The sequence below is a fragment of the Choloepus didactylus genome, chromosome 4 (assembly GCF_015220235.1).
Source record: "Choloepus didactylus isolate mChoDid1 chromosome 4, mChoDid1.pri, whole genome shotgun sequence".
Lineage (NCBI taxonomy): Eukaryota > Metazoa > Chordata > Mammalia > Pilosa > Megalonychidae > Choloepus > Choloepus didactylus.
The window spans coordinates 107,561,025-107,584,088 of record NC_051310.1 but is presented as its reverse complement, the minus strand read 5'-3'; the positions used below and the strand labels follow the sequence as shown (position 1 = coordinate 107,584,088).

General features: G+C 37.9%; 1 protein-coding gene across 2 annotated transcripts in view; it reads left to right on the top strand.

The window, feature by feature from the left end:
• Positions 1 to 23,064, top strand: part of LRRC49 (leucine rich repeat containing 49) — a 256,724-nt gene that overhangs the window by 169,002 nt on the left and 64,658 nt on the right. For both annotated transcript variants that reach the window (XM_037833528.1, XM_037833529.1), the window contains exon 12: positions 22,649 to 22,886. In XM_037833528.1, coding sequence (XP_037689456.1) covers positions 22,649 to 22,886 — 238 coding nt within the window. The remainder of the gene's footprint in view (positions 1 to 22,648; positions 22,887 to 23,064) is intronic.

Sequence of the window (23,064 nt, the reverse complement as noted above, 5' to 3'; positions counted from 1 at the left end):
TCCTTTCCCTTCCAAAGTTCACCTGGAAGGTTGGCTGCCACTTTTGTTCTTGTCCCAGTGCAATATTTTAGGCTGTTGCTTCCTCTACTCTTCATTAGTCAACTCTCTTCACTTTCCATCTTCCAGAAAGTTGTTGAAGTCTCTTGCTGCTAATGGTCCTCCCCTATGTTCTTGTTATTGTTTTTTTAGTTACCTACTTCTCTATATGCTTATCATTTTAAAAATTACTTTACCATTCTTGATGGGGTCTTGAGGAAGAAGCATTAAATGTGCGTGCTCAGTCTTTCATCTTTATCTGAAAGTACAAAGTAAAGAGTTTTAAACGTTAGATGTATTACCACATTCTTTATGAAGTATTTAAATATAATTAAATTTTATCTGTTTGGAATGATGTAAAGTTGGCTCTTTCTGAAGGTAGAAAGTTAGGCAGAGGGCCACAGAGTCTCTTCCATGGGATTGTGTTTTGTTTTGTAATACTGCATAAGTCTTTCCATTTTTAACAATTCTATTTATAGTCTTAAGTATTGCATAATTCCAAAAACGTGGCTAATTCTTGTGTTACAATATCTGTGACCTTTAGCTTATGAGTGTGTAACAATGCCTGGAAACAAGTGTCCCTGAAAAACTTACAGCCACATAGAAGGAAGAAATTCTATAAAATTTTGATATAGCCTATTAATGACTTCACTGTTCACTGTACTGGGGACAGCTCTATAGTAAAATGACATAGTGCAAGTTTCTTTTCTGCTGCCAGAAATGGGAAAGTACTTGGTGTAATGTTTTCTTTGCTTACATTGGATGCATGCAGTGAAGCTGGTTTATTTTTGGTCATTTCCTGTCTATGAACATTGAGGTATTTTAGCCAACACTACTATAATAAAATGTAATGCATAAAATGAATTTCCACACCTATGAATGCTATGATAAAAATTCATAAAATAAATTATAGGAATCAGCACCACTTATTCATTGGAAAAAGAATCTTCTGAAATATTTTTTTTTTTTTCTTTTTTAAACCAACATAGTTTATTTGTGCTCTTTTTTCCAGACCTTATGGCATAGCAAGTATTAAAATTGAATATACAAATTTATTTATTCAATAAAAGCAGATTTTTTCCGCTTTGTATTTTGGGGTCTCTATAAGATTTTTTTTTGTTTTTGTTTTTTCATTTTTATTGAGATTGTTCAGATACCATACAATTATCCAAAGATCCAAAGTGTACAATCACTTGCCCCTGGGTACCCTCATACAGCTGTGCATCCATCACACTTAATTTTTGTTCAATTTTTAGAAACTTTTCATTACTCCAGACAAGAAATAAAGTGAAAGATGAAAAAAAAAAAGAAAAGGAAACTCTAATCCTCCCCTATCCCTAACCAACCCCCCTCAATTGTTGACTCCTAGTATTGATATAGTACATTTGTTACTGTTTATGAAAAAATGTTGAACTACTACTAACCGTAGTATATAGTTTGTAATAGGTATATAGTTCTTCCCTATATGTCCCTCTATTATTAACTTCTAATTGTATTGTCATACATTTGTTCTGGTTCATGAAGTGATTTCTAGTATTTGTACAGTTGATCATGGACATTGCCCACCATAGGATTCAGTTTTATACATTTCCATCTTTTGACCTCCAACTTTCCTTCTGGTGACATATATGACCCTGAGCTTCCCCTTTCCACCTCATTCACACACCGTTCGGCGCTGTTAGTTATTCTCACATCTTGCTACCAACACCCCTGTTCATTTCCAAACATTTAAGTTCATCCTAATTGAACATTCTGCTATACTAAGCAACCACTCCCCATTCTTAAGCCTCATCCTGTATCTTGGTACCTTATATTTCATGTCTATGAGTTTACATGTTGTAATTAGTTCCTATCAGTGAGACCCTGCAATAATTGTCCTAATGTGTCTGGCTTATTTCACTCAGTATATTGCCCTCGAGGTTTTGTAATCAACCCATTTTTTTTTTAATATGGTTTTGTTCACTCACCATACATTCCATCCCAAGTAAATAATCGATGGTTTTCTGCATGGTCATACATTTATGTGTTCACCACCTTCACCACTATCTATATAAGTGCATCTACATTTCCTCCACAAGGCAGGAGGGAGAGTCAAAGAAGGTAGAGAGGCAAAAGAAAGAGGAAAAAAAAATGACAGCTAGGAAGCAGCAAAAGGAAAAATAACCTTAAATCAAAGTAGAATAAAGAATCAGACAATATCACCAATGTCAAGTGTCTAACATGCCTCCCCTATCCCCCCCCCTTATCTGCATTCACCTTGGTATATCACCTTTGTTACATTAAAGGAAGCATAATACAATGATTCTATTAGTTACAGTCTCTAGTTTATGCTGATTGCATCCCTCCCCCAATGCCTCCCCATTTTTAACACCTTGCAAGGTTGACATTTGCTTGTTCTCCCTCGTAAAAGAACATATTTGTACATTTTATCACAATTGTTGAATACTCTAGATTTCACCAAGTTACACAGTCCTAGTCGTTATCTTTCCTCCTTTCTTGTGGTGTCTCACATGCTCCCCACCTTCCTCTCTCAACTGTATTCATAGTTACCTTTGTTCAGTGTACTTACATTGTTGTGCTACCATCTCCCAAAATTGTGTTCCAAACCATGCACTCCTGTCTTCTATCACCCTGTAGTGCTCCCTTTAGTATTTCCTGTAGGGCAGGTGTCTTGTTCGCAAAGTCTCTCATTGTCTGTTTGTCAGAAAATATTTTGAGCTCTCCCTCATATTTGAAGGACAGCTTTGCTGGATACAGGATTCTTGGTTGGTGGTTTTTCTCTTTCAGTATCTTAAATATATCACACCACTTCCTTCTTGCCTCCATGGTTTCTGCTGAGAGATCCGCACATAGTCTTATTAAGCTTCCTTTGTATGTAATGGATTGCTTTTCTCTTGCTGCTTTCAGGATTCTTTGTCTTTGACATTTGATAATCTGATTATTAAGTGTCTTGGCGTAGGCCTATTCATCTCTCTTCTGTTTGGAGTACGCTGCACTTCTTGGATCTGTAATTTTATGTCTTTCATAAGAGATGGGAAATTTTCATTAATTATTTCCTCTATTATTGCTTCTGCCCCCTTTCCCTTCTCTTCTCCTTCTGGGACACCAATGATACATACATTATTGTACTTTGTTTCATCCTTGAGTTCCCGGAGACATTGCTCATATTTTTTCATTCTTTTCTCCATCTGCTCCTTTGCGTGTAGGCTTTCAGGTGTTTTGTTCTCCAGTTCCTGAGTGTTTTCTTCTGCCCCTTGAGATCTGCTGTTGTATGTTTCCATTGTGTCTTTCATCTCTTGTGTTGTGCCTTTCATTTCCATAGATTCTACTAGTTGTTTTTTTGAACTTTTGATTTCTGCCGTATACATGTCCAGTGCTTCCTTTACAGCCTCTATCTCTTTTGCAATATCTTCTCTAAACTTTTTGAATTGATTTAGCCTTAGTTGTTTAAATTCCTGTATCTCAGTTGAAGTGTACGTTTGTTCCTTTGACTGGGCCATAACTTTGTTTTTCTTAGTGTAGGTTGTAATTTTCTGTTGTCTAGGCATGGTTTCCTTGGTTATCCAAATCAGGTTTTCCCAGACCAGAACAGGCTCAGGTCCCAGAGGGAAGAAATATTCAGTATCTGGTTTCCCTGCAGGTGTGTCTTAGAAAACTGCTCCACCCTTTGATGCCTCGGGTCACTGTGCTTTTCTGCCCAGCAGGTGACGCCTGTTAGCCTATAATTCGTGACTGTTGTGAGGACCTATGGTGGTCCCCCAGGCTTTGGGGTCTGGTTCTGAATGGAAAGGGCCCCACCCCTTTCCTCCTAGAGAAGACAGACCCCTCAGGTGAAGGTCATTAGCATTTCAATGGTCTCGCTCTCTGCTTGTGGTGTCTCCACCCTTCCCAGAGTCACAGCCCTGGAAACTGAAAATGACTGGGGCTTTCTCCACTGAGCCAAAAACGAAACAGACAGTCCCCTTCAGACCCAGTCCAAGGCGACCCTCCGGCTCTCCCAGGTCAGTCATCACCCAAAGCCTTTGTCTGTTTTTTTGGGGATGCGTACCTGTAGTGAGCAGTTCACACTTGCTACTTAAAACCCCAGTTGGAGCTCAGCTGAGCTGTATTTGCTTGCTGGGAGAGAGCTTCTCTCTGGCACCAGGAGGCTTTGCAGCTCGGGCTATGGGGGAGGGGGTCTCACGACTTGGTTCCACAGGTTTTACTTACAGATTTTATGCTGTGTTCTCGGGCATTCCTCCCAATTCAGGTTGGTGTATGATGAGTGGATGGTCTCGTTTGTCCCCCCGTAGTTATTCTGGATTATTTACTAGTTGTTTCTGGTTTTTTGTAGTTGTTCCAGGGGGACTAGTTAGCTTCCACTCCTCTCTATGCCGCCATCTTGCCCGAGTCGAAACAATGCATTCTTAACCAATGGATTAAAGAGGAAATCACAAAAGGGAATTGGAAAATATCTTCAGGCAAATGAAAGTGAAAACACAACATACCAAAAACTTATGGGATGCAGCAAAGGCAGTGCTGAGAGGTAAATTTATAGAACTACAAAACAGAAATCAAACAACACATAAAGAAACGGAAGAACATTTCATGATCATGGATTTAAGGATTTAAAGTCTAAATATTGTCAACTGTTAATTCTACCCAAAATGATTTACAGATTCAACACAATCCCAATCAAAATTCCAAAAGCCTTCTTTGAAGAAATGGAAAGGCCAATCATCAAATTTATATGGAAGGGTAAGGGGTCCTGAATAGCCAAAGCCATCTCAAAAAAAAAAACAAAGTTGGAGGATCCATACTTCCCCATCTTAAAACTTTAAATTACAAAGCCACAGTAATCAAAACAGCACGATACTGGCACAAGGACAGATATATAGACCAATGGAATCTAATTAAGAGTTCAGAAATCAACCCTCACATTTATGGCCAACTGATTTTTGACCAGGAGGCAAAGACCACTCATCTGGGAAAGAATATCTCTTAATCAAATGGTGCTGGGAAAACTGGCTCTCCCATACACAAAAGAATGAATGTGGACCCCATACCTCATACCATATAAAAAAACTCAAAATGGATCGAAGACCTCCAGAACTATAAAACTCCTAGAAGAATATGTACAGAAGCATCTTTAGAATCTTGTGTTAGGCAATGGTTTCTTAGACTTTCCACCCAAAGCACAAGCAACAAAAGAAAGGGATAAATAAATGGGATCTAAACAAAATTAAAAACTTTTGTGTATCAAAAGACTTTATCATGAAAGTAAAATAACAACCTACACAATGTGAGACAGTATTTGTAAACCATATATCTAATAAGGGTATATATCCAGAAGTTATAAAGAAATCCTATAATTCAACAACAGAAAGGCAAACAACCCAATTTTAAAAATGGGAAAAAAGTCTTGAATAAACATTTCTTCAGAGAAGATATGGAAATGGCCAAAAAGCACATGAAAAGATGCTCAACATCATTAGCCATTAAAGAAATGCAAATCGAAACCACAAGATACCATTTCACATCCACTAGAATGACTACTATTTTAAAAAATGTAAAATTACAAGTGTTGGAGAGCATGTGGAGAAATAAGAACGCTCATTTATTGTTGGTGGTAATGTAAAATGCAGAAAACAGTTTGGCAATTCCTCAGAAAGTTACCTTCTAGGTATATACCCAAAAGAATTGAAAGCAGGTACTCAAACAGATATTTGCACACCGATGTTCATAGCAGCATTATTCCCAATTGCCAAAAGATGGAAGCAACCCAAGTATTCATTAACCAATGAATGTATAAACTAAATGTGGTTTTATGGAATATTATTCAGCTGTAAAAAGGAACAAAATTCTGATACATATGACAACATGGATGAACCTTAGAGACATTATGTTGAGTGAAATAAGCCAGCACAAAAGGACAAATATTGCATGATCTCACCAATATGAAATAATCAGAATAAGCAAACTCATATTTAGAATCTAGAATGTAAGTTACCACATGACAGAGTAGAGGTAGGGAATAAGGAGTTCGTACTTAAATTGTATATAGTTTCTATTTGGGATGATGGGAAAAATTCTGGTAATGGATGGTGGTGATGGCAGTACAGCATTGTGAATATAAGTAACACCACTGAAATATATATATTTGAATGTGTTTAAAAGGGAAAATTTTAGGGTATATGTATGTTACTGAAATAAAAATTATTTTCAAATATCCATGGCACTGTATGACACAGTGAGACCTAAGATAAACTATGGAGTACAGTAAGTAATACAATTATAAAAATGTGCTTTCATTAATTGTAACAAATGTACCAGAAATGCAAGGTGTTAACAATAGGGGGCATATGGGAAACCTGTATTTTATGCATGATTTTTCTGTACACCTACAACTTCTCTAATTTAAAAAAAAAAAAAAAAAAAGAATTACTTGGAAAGCTTTTTAAAAAATTCATATATCTAGGCTCCAAACCTACTTGGAATCCGGAAGTGCAGTCTAGACACATACAAGAAATAAGAAAATACCCCAGGGGATTCTGATACATACATCTGGTTAAGAACTACTGTTTTAAAGGCACCAAACAAAAAACAACCACATTATTCCCAAAGAGCTAAGCTAGGAGGTAAAACAGATATCCGGTTAACTGCCTATGGCACATCATTTTAATGGAATATTATGCAATTGTCAACAAGAATAAGGAGAGCAATTAGAGAATGAATGCAGAGTAAGGGGCAGGAGAAAAGAGTCCTGCCAAAAAAGTCCAATGCAGATAATCCTTCCTCCATCTCCTTCCTGAGGCAATGGACAAATGAGACCCAAACCAGAGAACTCAATTTATCCATATTCAGCTTTATTTCTGAATTAACTATCTATCAAGAGTGCATGTCAAAAGAGTAGAAAAAAATAAAGAAGCCCATCAAAAAACATTCCCTGGCAAGTGTGAAGGAAGGCATGATGTTAGGAGCCCTGTTTAGGGAAGGAAATGTTGTCCAGGTCATGAATGCCATTTTTGTCAATGAAGAATCTTCTGAAATATTTTAAGCCTTTCAGTTCTAGCCTATTAAAGAAAACCTGTAGGAAAAGAAATACGTAATCCTCTGAAATTATTGTCTTTATTTTACATTCCAGCATTTAGGAGTACATCCTTCTTTCAGCCTGACTTTCAGTGACTTGTTACTTTATTGCATTAAGTTAATTGCCCTGTCTTTTCTTAGGATCCTTCACTAATTGAGAAGATAGAATACTTTTCTGATTCATTGTTATAAAAAGACTGAGTTGAATAAATGAACATTTGGTCTTGGAATTAAACACTAAAGATCTTGAAGAAAATTCCTATTTGATGGCATACTGCCTGTTATTACATAATTAATATTTGGGTTGGGGAATATACTTGGGAATATATTGACCTTCACAGGAAAACGAATTTTAAAACATGGATCCTCAGAAAGCCACTTTCTTAGACTACACCAAGGTAGGAAACTGTACCAGATGACCCTGTCACCCACTCTAGAAATTTGAGTCGCACTTGATTCTTCCCTCTCCTTCATTCCCCTCAATCAATCAGTCACTAAGTCCTACTTTTGTTTTCTCTTAAATAACTAATAAATCTGTGTTTTCTTATTAACAATTATCATTAAAATGTATTGAGCTAAGTGTGAGGCATGTTTTGGAATACTATTTCAAGTCTTTACCACAACTCTAAAATATAAGTTTTATGATCACCATTTTATATATATATAGGGGAACTGAAACTCAAATAAATTAAATAACTTGCCCAAAAGTCATCAGTTTATTGATGGCAGATCTGGGATTTAAACCCAGGTCTGTCTTGATTTTCTTGAAATGCTATTTTCACTACAACATACTCTCTTTTCTGTTATGCCTGCATAATATGTAGTTGACACAGCTGTGCTGGTCCTCTTACTAATGTCCCTGCATCTAGTCTCCCCCAGCTACATCCTCCACAACGTTTACCTATTCGCATGTTTCAAGAATATCTCTAAGGTCAGAGAGCATATTCATCTTTGTATCCCCAAAATTAGCACAAAGTTCCATGCATAGCACATTGTAGGTCCTTAACAAATTGCATTGAATATGATCCTATTACTTTTTAAGTTAAAAACCTTTTTGTGGCTCCTCAACCCAATAGGGCGTATTCTGAGTTTTCAGCCTCTTTTTCAGCTCACTCTTCTCCACATGTTTTAGTGTTTCAGCCATATTAAAATTGTCCTTACCCAAGTATTTTATATATAATCAGACCTCTGTGCCTTTTCTTGTTCTGTTTTTCTTATCTAAAGTTTCCCCTTCTACTGATGAAATTTAAACAATTTGTTTTTAAAGAATCAGTTCATTTGCTACCTCTTTTTGAAACATGACTTCTCCCCTCTATGAGAATTAGTTATTCCTTCCTCTGTGTTGCATATTGCCTAATATTTATTATAGGGCAAGAAGCACATGATATTACAGTTAGTGTGTATGTGTGTTTGTATATATGTATATACATATATATGTGTGTGTGTGTGTATATATATATAGATAGGTGTATACATATATATATAATCTTCCTCTTCCCCCTCCCTTCCATTGCCCCCATGCAGATTGGGAGCTCTTTCAGGGCAATGACCATATCTTAATTTATCTTTGTATCTCCTGTGCCTAGCACAATACCTAATACATAACACTTCTCCACAGTACCCTTTTTATTTAATGAGACACTGAGATATTTCAGTTTAGAAACTATATCCCATGTGGTCATTAGGTTGATTGCAGGAAAAGATTAGAGTTTCGTTGTTGTTGTTGTTGTTTTATTTCTGGGACCACAGCCAAATAAAGGTGAGGAATAATTTTGATATATCCAAAAACATACACATGATTTCTATACTGATTGTCCTTATTAATACAGATGTTTAGTGGTATGTGTCAGAATTCCTATCACAGAGCCCTATGATCAGCTCTTAGCAAATGTTTTTGAAATGGGAAAGTGAACATATGAACTAATATGCGTGTGTATAAAGAAAAAGATGTAGACATTTTCTACCAAGCATACAAGGAAAACTAGAAAGACAATCCCTAACATATCAACATTGTTTAGCAAGCTTTCTAAATCATTTTTATGGAAATCAGAACACCCCTTCCCAAAGGAATAGGTTTATAAATGTCAGCCAGGTTTTGAAGCTACACCTAAATCAGAAAGTAACTGAAATGGGTTTGGTATTGTTTGACCTATTTAACTGATACTATGTTGCCTATTGAGAAGTTTGAGCCTGTCCACAGCTCAGTAAACTTGCCATTGATTTTGCTGATTGTCCATGCCAGATGTATGTAAATTGGAGATTACTTTTGCTGTGTTTTATAACCATATTACCTTTTGCTTAGTCCAGACATGTTCATTATTTTATTTATTTTCCCAGCAATTTGCTTGACACCTGTACAAAATTAAATAATCCCTTTCTGATTATAGATTTTTATTTTGAAGTTTACATTCATAAATGTAAAAACTTCATTTTAATTATACAGAAAAACAAAAGGAATACAAATACATGACATGAAACACACCACTTTCAAAAGAACTTTTTCATGCATAGCTGATTCTCCATCATTTTTACATTAAAACTAACCTTTTTCTGTGTATCATGGCTATCAAACATCTAGACATCAACTCGCTGGTTTTTTCTCCCCTTCACCTTACTTCAATATTTGCATTTGCCTCACCTGGGTAAATCTTGCCAACCCTTGCTCTGTGTCTGTATCACTGATTCTGCCCCTTTGCTCAACCATAGCTTATGGTTAGAACATCCTTCCTAAGATTCAGTAGATACTCATTAAAAACTTCATAATTGTCTTAATTCATTCAAGAAATATTTATTTTATACAACCTGAGCAAAGAACTAGGCTAGATACTGGAACTACTACATATATATGACACATTTCAAGCCCTCAAAGATCACAATGTTTGATGTAAACATGTCATCACACTGTAATGTGATAAGTACTCTAATAGGGGTGTACACTCTTCTCATCAAGCCTTCTTTATTTTAATGGCAGTGAAATGCTAACTCCTATCCCTTATCTTATTCCAGAAACGATTGTATATTCTGCATAGCTCAGCATACTGCATAAGTGCAATATGTCAAATTCTTAATTCCCATTTTATTTTTTATATTATCAGCCTTTACCTTTATAAAATTGCCATTTAAGACTATTCATACACTACTACTTGTTGAATGTTTTGTTATTGTCATATACTAGTCATTGTCTTAAGTACTGATCTGGTAAAACAAGCCTTTTTGTATTTTCTTGGTTGCATATTCCACTTAGAGGGATCTGTGTTAAATGGTACCCTCTGTAATAATACATATTTCTATTAAATCATGATAAACCAAGAAGGTTATAGTTTGTCAGTGGTATCTCCCACCATCAGTATTATAAAAATTTGAAGATCTTTCATTATTCATGCATTCATTCAGTGTACATTATGGAAAGCCCATTACTAGACTCTAGAGTCCCCCTCCCCCCAAATGAATAAAATATAGTCTTTAATCCCAAGGAACTCTCTATTTGTTAGTGGAGGCATATTGCAAACATATAATTAAAATACAGTGGGAGAAATGGTATATTGGAAGAGATTACAAAAATTCGTAGGAGCACAAAGGAAGAAGCAAAGCACTTATTCCAGTATGGGCAACTAAATACTATCTGAAAGCAAAAATCTCAGAATGAGCAGAGGATCTAAGATGGCAGCATAGAGAGGAGTGGAAGCTGGTTAGTTCCCCTGGAACAACTAATAAAAAACCAAGAACAGCTAGTAAATAATCCGGAATAACTGCGGGGGGACAAACGTGACCATCCACTCATCATACACCAATTGGGAGAAATGCCCAAGATCACAGCATAAAATCTGTAAGTAAAAACTGCAGATCCAAGCCTGGAGACCCCTACCCCACAGCCCAAGCTGCAAAGCCTCATGGTGCTAGAGAGAAGCTCTCTCCCAGCAAGCGAATATAGCTCAGCTGAGCTCCAACTGAGGTTTTGACTAGCGAGTGTGAACTGTTCGCTACGAGCTACAAATCCCCAACAAGCAGACAGAGTCTTTGGGTGATGATGGACCTTGGAGAGCCAGAGGGTTGCCGTGGACTAGCCCTGAAGGGGACTTTCTGTCCCTGTTTTGGCTCAGTGGAGAAGGCCTCAGCCATTTTCAGTTCCCAGTGCTATGACCCAGACAAGGGTGGAGATAGCACAGGCAGAGACAGACCATTGAAATGCTAATGACCTGTCCCTAGGGGGTCTCTTCTCTAAGAGGAAAGGGGTGGGGCCCAGCTCTATTACCTGCTATCCATTCAGAACCAGACCCCAGAGCCTGGGGCAAAACAGCCATGCGCCACACATCCTTGCACCAGTCTGGAATTAATTACAGGCTAACAGGCACCACCTGCTGGGCAGAAAAGCACAGTGTCCCGAGGCATTACAGGGTGTAGCAATATTCTATGACACACCCTCAGGGAAACCAGATGCTGAATAGTTCTTCCTTCTGGGACCGGATCCCATTTTGATCTGGGAAAACCTGATTGGGGTAACCAAGGAAACCATGCCTAGACAACAGAAAACTACAACCTACACTAAGAAAAATGAAGTTATGACTCAGTAAAAGGAACAAACTTGCACTTCAACTGAGATACAGGAATTTAAACAACTAACACTAAGTTAATTCAAAAAGTTTAGGGAAGATATGGCGAAAGAGATGAACCATATAATGAAAACACTGGGCATACGTAAGCTAGAAGTTGAAAGTTCAAAAAACCAACTGGCAGAATCTAGAGAAATGAAAGGCAGAACACAAGAGATGAAAGACACAATGAAACATACAACAGAAGATCTCAAGAGGCAGAAGAAAACACTCAGAAACTGGAGAACAAGGCACCTGAAAGCCTACACACAAAAGAACAGATAGAGAAAAGAATGGAAAAATACAAGCAACGTCTCTGGGGACTTAAGGACAAAACGAAAAGCAAGAATGCACATGTCATTGGTGTCCCAGAAGGAGAAGAGAAAGGAAAAGGGGCAGAAGCAAGTAATAAAGGAAATATCAATGAAAATTTCCCATCTCTTATGAAAGACAAAAAATTACGGATCCAAGAAGCACAGCAAACCCCAAACAGAATGGATCTGAATAGGCCTTCACCAAGACACTTAATAATCAGATTATCAAATGTCAAAGATAAAGAGAGAATCCTGAAAGCAGCAAGAGAAAAGCGACCCATCACATACAAAGGAAGCTTGATAAGACTATATGTGGATTTCTCAATAGAAACCACAGAGGCAAGAAGGAAGTGGGGTGATATACTTTAGATACTGAAAGAGAAAAACCACCAACCAAAAATCCTATGTCTGGCAAAACTGTCCTTCAAATATGAGGGAGAGCTTAAAATACTCTCTGACAAACGGACAATGACAGAGTTTGTGAACAAGATACCTGCTCTACAGGAAACTCTAAAGGAAGCACTGCAGACGGAAAGGAACAGACAGGAGTGAGAGGTTTGGAAAACAATTTTGGAAGATAGTAGCACAGCAATGTAAGTACACTAAACAAAGATGACTGTGAAAATGGTTGAAAGAGGAAGGCTGGGACCATGTGGGACACCAGAACAAAAGACGAAGGATAAAGACTGGGACTGTGTAACTCAGGGAAACCTAGGACGCTTAACGATTGTGGTAAAAGGTGCAGGTGTGTTTTTGCATGAGGTGGAGCAGATGAATGTCAACATTGCAAGGTTTGAAGTGAGGTAGGATGCAATCAATGCAAACTAGAGACTATAATTAACAGAAACATTGTATTATGCTTCCTTTAATATAACAAAGACAATATGCCAAAGCTGAATGCATGTGAGGTTGTGGGGAGTGAGGGAGGTGTGTGGGACTCCTGGCACTGGTCATGTTGTCTGACTCTTTATTCTGCTTTGGGTTAATGCTGTCTTTCCTTTTGTCACTTTCTAGCTATCAAGTTTCATATTTCTCTCTTTGTTTTTCTCTCTCTTTTCTTTTTCTTTTGCCTCTGCTTTCCTTTGCTCCTCCTCCATCTTTGGGGGTGGGAATGGAGATACCGTTGTATGGATGGTGGCAATAGTGCTGAATGCATGGATGCATGGCTATGCAGGGAACCAGTGGTTGTTTGCTTGGGATGGAATGTTTGGTGTGTGAGCAGAACCATCTTAGGAGAAATGGGTTGATGAAGAAAGCTTGAGGGCACTATATTGAGTAAAATAAGACGACACATGAAGGCAAATATTGCAGGGTCTCACTGATATCAACTAATTATAATATGTAAACTCGAATGCTGGGGGAAGCGGGGCAAGATGGCGGACTGGTGAGCTGTATGTTTTAGTTACTCCTCCCGGAAAGTAGGTAGAAAGCCAGGAACTGCGTGGACTGGACACCACAGAGCAATCTGACTTTCAACATACTTCATACAACACTCATGAAAACGTGGAACTGCTGAGATCAGCGAAATCTGTAAGTTTTTGTGGCTAGGGGACCCACACTCCTCCCTGCCAGGCTCAGTCCCGTGGGAGGAGGGGCTGTCAGCTCCGGGAAGGAGTAGGGAGAACTGCAGTGGCAGCCATTATCAGAAACTCATTCTACTGATCCAAACTCCAACCATAGACTGAGACCAGACACCAGAGAATCTGAGAGCAGCCAGCCCAGCAGAGAGGAGACAGGCATAGAAAAAAACAACATGAAAAACTCCAAAATAAAAGCGGAGGATTTTGGAGTTCTGGTGAACATAGAAAGGGGAAGGGCAGAGCTCAGGCCCTGAGGCTCATATGCAAATCCCGAAGAAAAGCTGATCTCTCTGCCCTGTGGACCTTTCCTTAATGGCCCTAATTGCTTTGTCTCTTAGCATTTCAATAACCCATTAGATCTCTGAGGAGGGCCCTTTTTTTTTAATCCTTTTTTCTTTTTCTAAAACAATTACTCTAAGAAGCCCAATACGGAAAGCTTCAAAGACTTGCAATTTGGGAAGGTCAAGACAAGAGCAGAACTAAGAGAGCTCTGAGACAAAAGACAATAATCCAGTGGCTGAGAAAATTCACTAAACACCACAACTTCCCAAGAAAAGGGGGGTGTCCGCTCACAGCCATCATCCTGGTGGACAGGAAACACTCCTGCCCATCGCCAGCCCCATAGCCCAGAGCTGCCCCAGACAACCCAGTGTGACGGAAGCGCTTCAAATAACAGGCACACACCACAAAACTGAGCTTGGACATTAGCATTCCCTGCAGCCTCAGCTGATTGTCCCAGAGGTGGGAAGGTGGAGCAGTGTGAATTAACAAAGCCCCATTCAGCCATCATTTGAGCAGACTGGGAGCCTCCCTACACAGCCCAGCAGCCCAGAACTGCCCTGGGGGGACGGCACTCACCTGTGACATAGCACAGTCATCCCTCAACAGAGGACCCGGGGTGCACAGCCTGGAAGAGGGGCCCACTTGCAAGTCTCAGGAGCCATATGCCAATACCAAGGACTTGTGGGTCAGTGGCAGAGACAAACTGTGGCAGGACTGAACTGAAGGATTAGACTATTGCAGCAGCTTTAAAACTCCAGGATCAACAGGGAGATTTGATTGTTAGAGCCAACCCCCTTCCCTGACTGCCCAGAAACACGCCCCATATACAGGGCGGGCAACACCAACTACACATGCAAGCTTGGTACACCAATTGGACCCCACAAGACTCACTGCCCCACTCACCACAAAGGCTAAGCAGGGGAGAACTGGCTTGTGGAGAACAGGTGGCTCGTGGACGCCACCTGCTGGTTAGTTAGAGAAAGTGTACTCCACGAAGCTGTAGATCTGATAAATTAGAGGTAAGGACTTCAATTGGTCTACAAATCCTAAAAGAACCCTATCAAGTTCAGCAAATGCCAAGAGGCCAAAAACAACAGAAAATTATAAAGCATATGAAAAAACCAGACGATATGGATAACCCAAGCCCAAGCACCCAAATCAAAAGACCAGAAGAGAAACAGCACCTAGAGCAGCTACTCAAAGAACTAAAGATGAACAATGAGACCATAGTACGGGATACAAAGAATATTAAGAAGACCCTAGAAGAGCATAAAGAAGACATTGCAAGACTAAATAAAAAAAATGGATTATCTTATGGAAATTAAAGAAACTGTTGACCAAATTAAAAAGATTCTAGACACTCATAGTACAAGACTAGAGGAAGTTGAACAACGAATCAGTGACCTGGAAGATGACAGAATGGAAAACGAAAGCATAAAAGAAAGAATGGGGAAAAAAATTGAAAACATCGAAATGGACCTCAGGGATATGATAGATGATATGAAACGTCCGAATATAAGACTCATTGGTGTCCCAGAAGGGGAAGAAAAGGGTAAAGGTCTAGGAAGAGTATTCAAAGAAATTGTTGGGGAAAACTTCCCAAATCTTCTAAACAACATAAATACACAAATCATAAATAAATGCTCAGCGAACTCCAAATAGAATAAATCCAAGTAAACCCACTCCAAGACATAACTGATCACACTGTCAAACACAGAAGAGAAGGAGCAAGTTCTGAAAGCAGCAAGAGAAAAGCAATTCACCACATACAAAGGAAACAGCATAAGACTAAGTAGTGACTACTCAGCATCCACCATGAAGGCGAGAAGGCAGTGGCATGATATATTTAAAATTCTGAGTGAGAAAAATTTCCAGCCAAGAATACTTTATCCGGCAAAGCTCTCCTTCAAATTTGAGGGAGAGCTTAAATTTTTCACAGACAAACAAATGCTGAGAGAATTTGCTAACAAGAGACCTGCCCTACTGGAGATACTAAAGGGAGCCCTACAAACAGAGAAACAAAGGACAGAGAGACTTGGAGAAAGGTTCAGTACTAAAGAGATTTGGTATGGGTACAATAAAGGATATTAATAGGGAGAGGGGAAAAATATGACAAACATAAACCAAAGGATAAGATGGCTGATTCAGGAAATGCCTTCACAGTTATAACGTTGAATGTAAATGGATTAAACTCCCCAATTAAAAGATATAGATTCGCAGAATGGATCAAAAACAATGAACCATCAATATGTTGCATACAAGAGACTCATCTTAGACACAGGGACACAAAGAAACTGAAAGTGAAAGGATGGAAAAAAATATTTCATGCAAGCTACAGCCAAAAGAAAGCAGGTGTAGCAATATTAATCTCAGATAAAATAGACTTTAAATGCAGGGATGTTTTGAGAGACAAGGAAGGCCACTACATACTAATAAAAGGGGCAATTCAACAAGAAGAAATAACAATCGTAAATGTCTATGCACCCAATCAAGGTGCCACAAAATACATGAGAGAAACACTGGCAAAACTAAAGGAAGCAATTGATGTTTCCACAATAATTGTGGGAGCCTTCAACACATCACTCTCTCCTATAGATAGATCAAACAGACAGAAGACCAATAAGGAAATTGAAAACGTAAACAATCTGATCAATGAATTAGATTTAACAGACATATACAGGACATTACATCCCAACTCACAAGGATACACATACTTTTCTAGTGCTCATGGAACTTTCTCCAGAATAGATCATATGCTGGGACATAAAACAAGCCTCAATAAATTTAAAAAGGTTGAAATTATTCAAAGCACATTCTCTGACCACAATGGAATACAATTAGAAGTCAATAACCATCAGAGACTTAGAAAATTCACAAATACCTGGAGGTTAAACAACACACTCCTAAACAATCAGTGGGTTAACGAAGAAATAGCAAGAGAAATTGCTAAATATATAGAGACAAATCAAAATGAGAACACAACATACCAAAACCTATGGGATGCAGCAAAAGCAGTGCTAAGGGGGAAATTTATAGCACTAAACGCATATATTAAAAAGGAAGAAAGAGCCAAAATCAAAGAACTAATGGATCAACTGAAGAAGCTAGAAAATGAACAGCAAACCAATCCTAAACCAAGTAGAAGTAAAGAAATAACAAGGATTAAAGCAGAAATAAATGACATAGAGAACAAAAAAACTAAAGAAGATAAATATCATCAAAAGTTGGTTCTTTGAGAAGATCAGCAAGATTGACAAGCCTCTAGCTAGACTGACAAAATCAAAAAGAGAGAAGACTCATATAAACAAAATAATGAATGAAAAAGGTGACATAACTGCAGATCCTGAAGAAATTAAAAAAATTATAAGAGGATATTATGAACAACTGTATGGCAACAAACTGGATAATGTAGAAGAAATGGACAATCTCCTGGAAACATATGAACAACCTAGACTGACCAGAGAAGAAATAGAAGACCTCAACCAACCCATCACAAGCAAAGAGATCCAATCAGTCATCAAAATATCTTCCCACAAATAAATGCCCAGGGCCAGATGGCTTCACAGGGGAATTCTACCAAACTTTCCAGAAAGAACTGACACCAATCTTACTCAAACTCTTTCAAAACATTGAAGAAAATGGAACACTACCTAACTCATTTTATGAAGCTAACATCAATCTAATACCAAAACCAGGCAAAAATGCTACAAAAAAGGAAAACTATCGGCCAATCTCCCCAATGAATATAGATGCAAAAATCCTCAACAAAATACTTGCAAATAGAATCCAAAGACACATTAAAAAAATCATACACCATGACCAAGTGGGGTTCATTCCAGGCATGCAAGGATGGTTCAACATACGAAAATCAATCAATGTATTACAACACATTAAAAACTCGAAAGGGAAAAATCAATTGATCATCTCAATAGATGCTGAAAAAGCATTTGACAAAATCCAACATCCGTTTTTGATAAAAACACTTCAAAAGGTAGGAATTGAAGGAAACTTCCTCAACATGATAAAGAGCATATATGAAAAACCCACAGCCAGCATAGTACTCAATGGTGAGAGACTGAAAGCCTTCCCTCTAAGATCAGGAAAAAGACAAGGATGCCCGCTGTCACCACTGTTATTCAACATTGTGCTGGAAGTGCTAGCCAGGGCAATCCGGCAAGACAAAGAAATAAAAGGCATCCAAATTGGAAAAGAAGAAGTAAAACTGTCATTGTTTGCAGATGATATGATCTTATATCTAGAAAACCCTGAGAAATCGACAATACAGCTACTAGAGCTAATAAACAAATTTAGCAAACTAGCGGGATGCAAGATTAATGCACATAAGTCAGTAACGTTTCTATATGCTAGAAATGAACAAACTGAAGAGACACTCAAGAAAAAGATACCATTTTCAATAGCAACTAAAAAAATCAAGTACCTAGGAATAAACTTAACCAAAGATGTAAAAGACCTATACAAAGAAAACTACATAACTCTACTAAAAGAAATACAAGGGGACCTTAAAAGATGGAAAAATATTCCATGTTCATGGATAGGAAGACTAAATGTCATTAAGATGTCAATTCTACCCAAACTGATCTACAGATTCAATGCAATCCCAATCAAAATTCCAACAACCTACTTTGCAGACTTGGAAAAGCTAGTGATCAAATTTATTTGGAAAGGGAAGATGCCTCGAATTGCTAAAGACACTCTAAAAAAGAAAAACGAAGTGGGAGGACTTACACTCCCTGACTTTGAAGCTTATTATAAAGCCACAGTTGTCAAAACAGCATGGTACTGGCACAAAGATAGACATATAGAAAGAATGAAAGAGGACCCCTACCTCACCCCCTACACAAAAATTAACTCAAAATGGATGAAAGATCTCAATATAAAAGAAAGTACCATAAAACTCCTAGAAGATAATGTAGGAAAACATCTTCAAGACCTTGTATTAGGCGGCCACTTCCTAGACTTTACACCCAAAGCACAAGCAACAAAGGAAAAAATAGATAAATGGAAACTCCTCAAGCTTAGAAGTTTCTGCACCTCAAAGGAATTTCTCAAAAAGGTAAAGAGGCAGCCAACTGAATGGGAAAAAATTTTTGGAAACCATGTATTTGACAAAAGACTGATATCTTGCATATATAAAGAAATCCTGCAACTCAAGGCCGATAGTTCAGACAGCCCAATTATAAAATGGGCAAAAGATATGAAAAGACACTTCTCTGAAGAGGAAATACAAATGGCCAAGAAACACATGAAAAAATGTTCAGCTTCACTAGCTATTAGAGAGATGCAAATTAAGACCACAATGAGATACCATCTAACACTGATTAGAATGGCTGCCATTAAACAAACAGGAAACTACAAATGCTGGAGGGGATGTGGAGAAATTGGAACTCTTATTCATTGTTGGTGGGACTGTATAATGGTTCAGCCACTCCGGAACTCAGTCTGGCAGTTCCTTAGAAAACTAGATGTAGAGTTACCATTCGATCCAGCGATTGCACTTCTCGGTATATACCCGGAAGATCGGAAAGCAGTGACACGAACAGATATCTGCACGCCAATGTTCATAGCAGCATTATTCACAATTGCCAAGAGATGGAAACAACCCAAATGTCCTTCAACAGATGAGTGGATAAATAAAATGTGGTATATACACACGATGGAATACTATGCAGCAGTAAGAAGGAACGATCTCGTGAAACAGATGACAACATGGATGAACCTTGAAGACATAATGCTGAGCGAAATAAGCCAGGCACAAAAAGAGAAGTATTATATGCTACCACTAATGTGAACTTTGAAAAATGTAAAACAAATTGTTTATAATGTAGAATGTAGGGGAACTAGCAATAGAGAACAATTAAGGAAGGGGGAACAATAATCCAAGAAGAACAGATAAGCTATTTAACGTTCTGGGGATCCCCAGGAATGACTATGGTCTGTTAATTTCTAATGGATATAGTAGGAACAAGTTCACAGAAATGTTGCTATATTAGGTAACTTTCTTGGGGTAAAGTAGGAACATGTTGGAAGTTAAGCAGTTGTCTTAGGTTAGTTGTCTTTTTCTTACTCCCTTGTTATGGTCTCTTTGAAATGTTCTTTTATTGTATGTTTGTTTTCTTTTTAACTTTTTTTTCATACAGTTGATTTAAAAAAGAAGGAAAAGTTAAAAAAAAAAAAAAAGAAAAACAAGGAAAAAAATATGTAGTGCCCCCTTGAGGAGCCTGTGGAGAATGCAGGAGTATTTGCCTACCCCACCTCGATGGTTGCTAACATGACCACAGACATAGGGGACTGGTGGTTTGATGGGTTGAGCCCTCTACCGTAGGTTTTACCCTTGGGAAGACTGTTGCTGCAAAGGAGAGGCTAGGCCTCCCTATGGTTGTGCCTAAGAGCCTCCTCCCGAATGCCTCTTTGTTGCTCAGATGTGACCCTCTCTTTCTGGCTAAGCCAACTTGAAAGGTGAAATCACTGCCCTCCCCCCTACGTGGGATCAGACACCCAGGGGAGTGAATCTCCCTGGCAACGTGGAATATGACTCTCGGGGAGGAATGTAGACCTGGCATCGTGGGACGGAGAACATCTTCTTGACCAAAAGGGGGCCGTGAAAGGAAATGAAATAAGCTTCAGTAGCAGAGAGTTTCCAAAAGGAGCCGAGAGGTCACTCTGGTGGGCACTCTTACGCACACTTTAGACAACCCTTTTTAGGTTCTAAAGAATTGGTGTAGCTGGTGGTGGATACCTGAAACTATCAAACTACAACCCAGAACCCATGAATCTCAAAGACAGTTGTATAAAAATGTAGCTTATGAGGGGTGACAATGGGATTGGGAAAGCCATAAGGACCACACTCCACTTTGTCTAGTTTATGGATGGATGAGTAGAAAAATAGGGGAAGGAAACAAACAGACAAAGGTACCCAGTGTTCTTTTTTACTTCAGTTGCTCTTTTTCACTCTAATTATTATTCTTGTTATTTTTGTGTGTGTGCTAATGAAGGTGTCAGGGATTGTTTTAGGTGATGAATGTACAACTATGTAATGGTACTGTGAACAATCGAATGTACGATTTGTTTTGTATGACTGCGTGGTATGTGAATATATCTCAATAAAATGAAGATAAAAAAAAATATGTTAACTCATGGACATGTGATGTAAGTTTCCAGGATATAGAATGAGGCTAAAGAATGGGGAGCGGTTGCTTATTATGAGCAGAATGTTCAACTAGGGTGAACTTAAATGTTTGGAAATTGACAGGGGTGATGGTAGCATGTTGTGAGAATGACTAGCAGTGCTGAAGGGTGTGTGAAGGTGGTGGAAATGGTAAGCTCAGCGTCATGTATGTCACCAGAAGGAAAGTTGGAGGTTAGAAGATGGGAATGTATAAAGCAGTGACTCTTATGGTGGATAATGTCTGTGATTAGCTGTACAAATATTGGAAATCTCTCTCACAAACTAGATCAGGTGTATGCCAGTATAACTAGAAGTTGATAATAGAGGGACATAATAGGGAAAAAGTGTATACCTATTGCAAAGTATCTACTAGAGTTAGTAGTATTTTAACGTTCTTTCATCAATGGTAACAAATGTACTATACCAAAACTATGAATCAGTAATGGATGGGGGCATGGCTAGGGGCATGGGAGGGATCTAAGTTTCCTTTTTTTTGTCTTTATTTCTTTTCTGGAGTAATGAAAATGTTCTAAAAATTGAAAAAAAAATTAATTGTGTTGATGGATGCACAGCTGTATGATGGTACCATGGGGCAATTGATTGTACACTTTGGATCTTTGGATAGTTTTATGGTATGTGAACAATCTCAATAAAAATCTGTATATATATATATATTTTGTTTATATATATGTATATAAATCCCAGAATGAAAACACATAGAGCAAAGCCAAACATTGTTTAATTTTTGAGATTGGGTAAAAAATAGTTATGTGTATTTCCAAGCAGAAAATTTGAGTTGGATTGAGCTATTTCTTTTATTCTCCTGTTATCATTTAGGCTGTGTTTTACAAAAAAATATGGCTCCTACCATGGAAATAATAACAATTACCAGACTCAGTAGAGTATGTGAAGTGATTTGGGGTGTGTGTGTGTGTGTGTGTGTGTGTGTGTGTGTCATATAGAATGAATAGTTAATTGTTTTTTCATTTTTTATTTCAAAATGGAGAGGAAATCTTCATTGGTTTTACTCATTATAACCATAATATATACCTTTAAAATTTCAAAAACCACTGAAGTTTTCAGAAATGGAAAGTCAGAGTTCTCCCCTTAATCTAGCCTCTGAGAGATAAACTATTATTAACAGTTATTATATATTGTCCCAAATGTTTTATAAGCATATATTGTTCTTATTATAGAAATTTGATTTTATCAAATGCTTTTTTTTCAGCCAGAGGAATGAATACTTTATAGATCAAGAAATCTTTTTGTATTGACATGAAAAGATATCCATGATATATTAAATGAATTGTTTTAAAACTAAATAGACTATAATTATCGTTCATTGATATAAAGAATTTAGGTTTAAAGGTGGTATTTTGTTGTTGTTCATGATGTAACTCTTCAAATTAAAATATTTGATTAGCAGAATTCTGGACTTCCAAATAGTCTATTGAAAATTAGTCTTTGGTGTTCTGGGTTGAATTATTGAAGGGAAAAAATTAATATAAAATCTCAAAGAGCTTATCCAAGAGGTCTTTATGTTCTGTTTACTTTGCATGATAACACTTTCATGTTGTACTTTTGGTTTTCCAGGTCTCTGGACTCAGGACTCACCAATTCTTTACAAGGTTTATCTGTCACAGACACCCACCTTGTAGAAGTAGATGGGGATACACTTTCCCTATATGGCTCAGGAGCACTTGAATCTCTGGATCGGAATTGGAGTGTTCAAACAACAGGAATGGTCACAACAGTCTCCTTCACTTTCATAGAATTTGATGAAATTGTCCAAGTGCTGCCCAAATTGAAGATTAAGTTTCCTAATTCTCTGGTAAACTTTTCCTTTTTGTTGTCTACTTGATTTACTCTTAGCCATGACTTGTGTGTTCAGGCCAAAGACCTGTTTTAACTTTTATTTATGCAATTTCTACCTGGCAAGGAGGTTAAGCTTTTGTGTTGATTTTCTAGAGCTGGTTTTTAAGTTAGTACTCATAAGTGGCTTTGCAATT